The sequence below is a fragment of the Argentina anserina genome, chromosome 7, assembly GCF_933775445.1.
Source record: "Argentina anserina chromosome 7, drPotAnse1.1, whole genome shotgun sequence".
In the NCBI taxonomy this organism is placed as follows: Eukaryota; Viridiplantae; Streptophyta; class Magnoliopsida; order Rosales; family Rosaceae; genus Argentina; species Argentina anserina.
Genome location: NC_065878.1, coordinates 9444155 through 9451799, shown reverse-complemented (window position 1 = coordinate 9451799; position 7645 = coordinate 9444155). Strand labels below are relative to the sequence as shown.

The 7645-nt window shown below is 34.4% G+C and overlaps 1 protein-coding gene across 1 annotated transcript; it reads right to left on the bottom strand.

Moving 5' to 3' along the window:
- Nucleotides 1–575: 575 nt before the first annotated feature.
- Nucleotides 576–5831, bottom strand: LOC126801762 (very-long-chain aldehyde decarbonylase CER1-like). The gene is made up of 10 exons (XM_050529218.1): nt 5772–5831; nt 5395–5612; nt 5026–5261; nt 4075–4294; nt 3376–3748; nt 3158–3265; nt 1515–1715; nt 1306–1401; nt 845–1018; nt 576–740 (listed from the first exon to the last, which is right to left on the bottom strand). Exons 1-10 carry the CDS (start codon nt 5829–5831, stop codon nt 576–578), a joined length of 1851 nt encoding a protein of 616 aa, XP_050385175.1.
- Nucleotides 5832–7645: the final 1814 nt, after the last annotated feature.

Sequence of the window (7645 nt, the reverse complement as noted above, 5' to 3'; positions counted from 1 at the left end):
TGCCTAAAGTGTGCACTCACATTTAATGCAATTGTGATTAAGTTGTAGTGAATGTATGTGGATTTAGTTACATGAAATTTGAGCCTAGCAAATTGGATGTAAACTATGTAAATTAAAATGCAATGACAACACATTCTATGATATAACTACATGCAAAACTTGTTGTCAAAAAGTTACAATAATATGCAGGGCATGTAGTTAAAAACTAACAACAACATGCATAACTTGTTAAAAAATACAACTCGCAAGATGCCTGTTGATAAAACTTAAAACAACATGCAATATATGTTGTTAAAAAGCACAACGTGCATCATGTATGTTGTTAAAAAACTAAGACAACAAACAATGTATGTTGTTAAAAGAATACAACAACATGCATTATTTTTTTAGAACGTGCAAGTCGTGTTGTTGAAAATTTTAGACTTTGACAACATACAATGCACGTTGTTATATTTATTTTGTGGTGTAGTGTACGTACGTACTATTATAGTTGAACTTAAACTAAAACATACAATAACAAAATGAAAACAAGATACATTGGGTGACGGTTTCTTGGTGAAGAGGTGATCGACCGATCAATCTTCGGAGATTAGAGGCTGAAACCCATGTCGAAGAGTAGCTTTCCAAACTTTGTCAATGTTGGACATGGTGTCACCACACTCGTGCTCATTCCAATCTTCCAATGCATGCACTATTCCTGCTATGCGCCACGCACTCATCACTCTCCTAGGCAGCCAATTCTGATCACAGTATATATATATAACTAAACTTGAGTTAACTAATATTACCTACTTGGATGAATGAACGTAAACAAATTTTCATTTTTGGTTACTAATTTGCCCACCTCACAAGAGTAAACATTCTCCAGAGACTTGGGGATCTTCATTGCTGGTGTGTGGTGGTAGAAACAGTCTCTGCGCAACTGTTTTGGTGGAAATTGAGAGAAAGGAATAAATATTGTTCCTTTTGGTGCACTCAGCTGTTCTTGCTTACTCAATCCATCTCCCACCAACCAAATCTGTATTGCAGTTCTAGGAAAATAAGTAGATTGCAATTGTACAAAAATAATTGATAGACAAAATAGGTATAGAATATCAATCCTATCTCCCACAAACAAATATTCTAACTAACCCTTAGAAAAGTAGAATCCCTATTTTCTACCGAAAACAATTGTCAAACAAAAGTAAATTTCTCCAACTAATTAATTTGTTATGGACCTTATGGTTACTACTTACTAAACATCCAGCTATGAACAGATAGAGCCAGGGTTTATGAAGTTGGTGTCGAGATCAAAATTTTCTTTACCTTTTGAGCATAGCTTCTGTCATGAATAACCTTACCCTCTGTAGTATTTAATGATTTGGTGAGCTTCAGATACTCAGCATTCTTTAATGTAACTACCTAAAACAATTTTATCCAATATCAATCCCATCAGGTCAGTTAATTGCCTAATATAGGAATCATACTATGAAAAGTAATTACCTAGCCATTTTTAGTAATTAATTGACATATACCTGCACATCCCTTTGGCACAAAAAAAAGGCAAGGGCATAAGCAACCTTTGTGAGGTTGCCGGTAAGGATGACCTGGGTTGTCCCTTTCGGAATACTGTTAAGGGTGACAGCCACAGCAAAGCTACTCCCATCCACTACCTTTATTTTCAGTCGTGGATTCCTTTGCACATATATACCACCATAACTATTGAGCCCCTCACCCTGCATGCATTGATCGAAATATATGAAAAATGGGATCAATCAGTATTGATGTAACCCAGGAGATTGATATATACATATATCAACCAAACTAATTAAGGATTTTAAAGGATGGATGGATATATCTAATATGGCCACTTAATTAACGTAGCATCAAGATCTTAATGTTACCGTTAGATATTTTACCCGCCTAGCTATACGTACCTCGCTATATTTGAGGTTACAAATTAATGACACACACCGTGGTGTCATCACTGATGTTGAATCTCTACATTCAAATATATAAATTCATGGACAGCAAGTCAAAAAGTATAAGAGGAGTGCTAGGAAGCTATAATATGGATCCAGATCCGGCGCCGCAATCTTACGTGACATGTCACGTCATATTGCCACATTAATAATTAAAATTATATAAAAATGTGATTTTAAATGAAAATACAATCATATCCTTATTAATCAATCCGTTTTAAATTATTATAAAAAATATGTTTTTTGTTCTTTTTATCATTTCTTATTTTTCATCACAATAATACTTCTAAAATACAATTTAAAAATTGAAATTTACAAAAATATGCTTGAAATATGTGTGTACACACATGATATATATATATATACAAAATATATTTAAAAAAATATATATATACATAATATTTATTTTTAAATTTCAGAGATGATGTAAGGTAACTACAACATTTATATTTTAGATGAAAACTTTTGGTATGATTCTTTTAATTTTTTTTTTCTGAAAGTGAATATTCTTTTGTTAGGGTATAATCGATTTAAGGGGATATGTAAGGTAACAAATGTTATTTTTCCTAGAGTATACATATGTTATTTAATACCATATTTAATACAATTATGTCGATGGTAATCTTTTTAGTGACAAATTTGTCAAGATTCATGACTTTCTTATTTAATTAATTTACACTTATGATTAATTACTGGCTATAATTAATTAATACAATTACTATATAGACACCTCACACACACAATATATATATATATATATATATATATATATATATCTTGCCCGCGAGCACACACACACACACACACAAACACACACACACACATATATATGTGTTTCAAGAATATTTTGTATATATCGTATTTATATTACATTTAAAAAAATAAATGATATAAGAAAGAACTACAATTTTTTATAATAATCTAGAGTCGTTGAATTAATAAGAATAAGATTATATTTTCATTCAAAAATGACATTTTGTGATTATTTATAATTGCTGGCATGACAAGTTGATGTGACATGCGATGTGGGATTGTGGCACCGGATCTGGCGCTAAAATATTTTTCAAATTTATAATTAAGGACATCAGTGAGCTTAGATAAATTGGGAATAAAATGTGAAATATTTAATTAAGTGAAGTGATGGAAGAAATACTAGAGATCTAAACTGAAACTTACAGACTCTTGCACATAGTTACCTGATTCAAGAGACCTAAACTTATAACTTTGGCACCCTTTTGCGCAGCTTCAAGTATTGCATCCTCAATCGCTCTGTTTATGGCTTCATTTTTCCATGAGAGTGAGTACTGCGACTCACATATAAATGTAGCAAACAAAATCACATTATAAACTGGATTCGGATTACATCAACATGCAATCAATATAATATAGAGAATGAAGTTAAGTTGCTTCCCACCTGCAAACTATATTTCGGAATAACCCAAGTTTGTAGTCTGTGTTTATCAAACCGCTGCCTCTCAATAACAAATGAACCGCCAAATATCCGAGTTAGCATCATGGACCATAATGTCACTGGCCACAACAGCCATAAGTACCATGTTGAAGTGTGTGGTTTAGAGGCCAAGGAAGCAAATGCCACTGGGAGTTGGTAGATGGATTTCGCTGATGGTAAATGGGTTAGATGCACCACATCAGGTGATTCCTCTTTCCTGAGGGAAGATTCATGTAGAGTTTCACTACACTTGTCCATGGTACCATACATGTAGTCATAGATTGGCATGAAGAGGGAGTAATTAGTTCGAAACTGTGTGTGATGCAAAGAGTGGTACCTGCAAATCAAACACGTTAGAATCATACAGAAGCAGCTGCAGTACTGATGCTTAAAAGGCGATTCTGCATTGATAATTGAACAAAATTGATAAAAAAAATTACGATCGTTTTATACACAACAAAATTAAAAGGTACAATAATTTGATACTAACTTATCAACCAGGAAAAACAAATTAGTTGGTAATTAGCTAGTTAAACTGTTTGAATGACTTTTTCATAATGTAGATAGGTGTACGTAGGACTTATGTCTCTATGCGCAAACACATGCACATCAATTAATAAACTAATACAAAGAAGAAACATTGTCAGATTGAAGAAAACTTACGAGGGAGTATAGATGAGATACTTAAGAGGAGGAATAAGGGAGAAAATCCAATTTGGAATGAACTCGAAATTGCAGTGTCCCAAGTTGTTCATGAAGTCGATATAAGTAATGTAAACAAAATAGGATGTGATGGAAGCTGTCCCAATCCACAGAGTTGATATCATTGGTATTGCAAAGAGCATGAAATATGTTATGTGCTCCGCGAATGGGTGAGTCACAGCTGAAATATACATAGTCAGTACGTAATACTTGTTATTAATTGCAATTACCTTCTCCCTGTTATTATAAATTAGGAGCAAAAAGAAAAGGTCTTTCTTCTTCTTGAATATTATTATTATTATTATTATTAATATTATTATTTGCCAGATTCATATGAGATAATCAGACAGAACTAAGCAATGCAGCATAAATCAAACTTAGGCTCCGGCAGCTGTACTCTGTAATACACACAACTAACAACTACGTATGGGCAAAACGTCGTAGCCCGTGTAGGGTAAAACCGTAAAACACAATAATCGACGTATAGCACATGCATCTTTGCGTACCATACGTAGGGTTTGTACAATAGCATTAAGTTGACAGACCACACCTACTCAAAAGAATTGACATACCAAACAGTGAAAAGAAGGATCACTGATTATTATCTTCTTTGTTTTTTTAGAGTACGGGCAAGGGATCATTAATATTTTATCAAATCGATCTATTCAAGATAATTATACATTATGCATGTTCTGCTGATTCACTATTTATAAAATATGAAATCTATATCGGACAGTCATACATTATAGAATAAACACATCTTGAATATAACTGATCGAACAATACTTTCTGACGAAAAAGACCAGTCAATTAATATGTGTGTTAATAATATATATATATATATATATATATAGTTTTAGTAAGTCATATATGCCAAAAACATTTAATTTCCATGTTGGGAAAATGTCTTACAAGTAATTGGCTCAGTGACAATGGAAGAATGGTGATGAGAATGATAGCGAGAGTAGAGGAAATGGTGATGAAGTGCTCTGTGTAACCAGTAGTAGAGGTACTCGACCGGACCAGCATGAAGCAGCATCGTCATGACCAAACCATCTCCCCTCCAAATTGTTAGGTTAGTTTTAGCCCTAGGCAGGATGCACCTGCCCAAGTAGAACAGCATTCCGTTGAATATGATTTGATCATCCCTGTCCGAAACAAATCGAGTTCAAATTTTAAAAACAAACGGACGTACACTAACCCCATTACTTCATTTTAACTCATGCGAACGAGTCTTAAACTCTTAATTTAGTTCAAGTTCGCTGCGCAAACACCACTTACCAATCTCTTTCTCTGTCGACTTGTTCGAATTCGAGGCCCTTGTCAACGATTGCTTTGCCTCTTGCGGTTTGATAGCGAGAAAGTGAAATCCACACCTGGTTGTGGAGCATCCTCCACAGCAGAAATGGAAATACGAGGATGTAAAATAGATCTGTGCCTTCGTTTCCAAACATGTGCGAGTATGTACTGTGAATCACCCAAGGAGCTAACACCACGTACTGCAACAACAACAATCTCAACCTCATCTACATCATTCTCACCAAAGTAATCGACAGAGTAATATCATACCGGTAATATATAACCAGGCCATAATCTATAGAGAGATATACAATATATAGTAGCCAGCAAGCATTCACATAGAATAGGGAAAGGCAGACCTTAAAGCTCCCCAGAGGTGTCCATGGCCAGTCAGTAAGAATTCCAGGTGTGGAAGCCATTTGTTTGTTTCTGAGTGATGACCTCTATATTGGGACTTCGATCAGAGGTGTTTATATAGAACGTATGACGATACAAGTGCATTGGTAGTATTAGAATTTTTTGTACGTAATAATAGTTATTGTTAGAATTGTATGTTAATTATCGATGAGATTTTGCAATGATACAAAATATGCTTGATTGATTAGGGTCAGTAAGTTCCACTAATTTAAGGTTTTGTACGTTTTGTCATTTTGAAGGATCCTTTGCTTGTAGGATCCTTTGTATGGGTGTTTGAATCATATATTAATATTTTGGTTCACTTTTCAACTAATAAGATCGTTGAGGCTTCGAACTATATAAATCAATGGACAAACAAAATTTATCCTACGTAGAGCGTACCCGATTTGATGTTTATAATTGCAAATCTGAATTTTACCAAAAAATAACTATCAACTTGACAGAAAGGTTAGTGAAATGATATATACCCATGTAGACTCTGAGGAATCAGGATCCTTATATATTCATGAACCGGGATTATAGCAGAAATGAGGTTTCTCATTTACTCTTAATGCAGAATTGCAGATGCGTAATTAGCCTATGGTAACCTATAATATATGAATTTTAGCTACACCTACTGCAGTACTGCACCATGCCTTTTTTTTTTTGGCCAAACACCATGCCTTAAGCTACATTAATAGTGACAGCTGCATCAGCAAATTAAGTATGGTGTACTAAAACTTTATCTTCAATACGATCAAATTCTAATTTTGTAGTAAGGCAGGAGATTGTTTTCAAACCAACGTGGATCAAAACTAGAGTATTAAGAAAGAAAAGAGGAAATCAATAGCTATACCTAAGATATATAGTTGTTAACAGAGAAGAATAGTTACTACATTGCAATAGAGTACGTTCAACTAGTTATTACGTATACGTGTATATGATTACTTACAAAGTAGTTGAGACATATAGGATCATGAAGAATTAATAGTTATTCCAGTAATCTCCACACGAAGGTCTTAATCTTCGGCATTACATGAGCTCCCCAAACACTCCTCCAAAGGCTACAATGAGCTTGGTAGCCAGTAGAAGGCTGCACCCCTGCCTCAGCATTCGGCCTCCCTCGCCACTGTATAAGCACTTTTTACCGTGTAAATCCCATTTTTTGTGAAATGCCATTCTGGAGTATTATCCAATCTATTAGAACTAAGAGGGATACACTTAACAAGCGCCACCTCCTCCTCTGTAAAAAGATCCTCTAGCCACTCCATATACCACTCTTCTAATCATATTTGGTCTGAGTAGTGGCCGCCGTGATCAGAGGTTGGAAGTCATGTCGAAGAGTAGCTTGCCAAACTTTGTTAATGTCCGACATGAAGTTACCGCACTCATGCTCATTCCATCCTTCCACAGCATGCCACTACAACAGATCAGGTCAAAATTATCACAAAAAATCTATATTTGGCACTTAAATCGAAAAGCGACAACTCAAAGTTGTCACAACCAGTTGTCGCTTAAAGTGTTTCACTGATTATCAAAAGTGATGAAAATACACGATTATCGCTTTTGCAATATGTGAGACAACTGCTTCCTCACATATGACATATAGCGAGAAACGCAAGTTTCTTACAAAAACTATATGCGAGACTTAATATTTGTTACAATTTCAATTTCTAAGGCTTAATTTAATTCACATATTTAATCAGCAAGACTTTATTTTTGTTACAGTTTGTAAAAACGAGGCCTTATTTACGTCGTATAAAGTAATTTGTGAGACTTTATATTTGCTACAATTTGTATAACTGGGATTTCATTCACGTCGCGTATTCACTCCGCA

Bases quoted from the DNA above. Each gene is read 5' to 3' on its own strand.
- LOC126801762 (XM_050529218.1), bottom strand. From the start codon at position 5,831: ATGGCTTCCACACCTGGAATTCTTACTGACTGGCCATGGACACCTCTG. The intron at 4,295-5,025 runs GTAAGACATTTT...TGTATATTTCAG, and splicing joins TGTCACTGAGCCAATTACTT to CTGTGACTCACCCATTCGCG. The intron at 3,266-3,375 runs GTGGGAAGCAAC...TGTGAGTCGCAG, and splicing joins TTCCGAAATATAGTTTGCAG to TACTCACTCTCATGGAAAAA.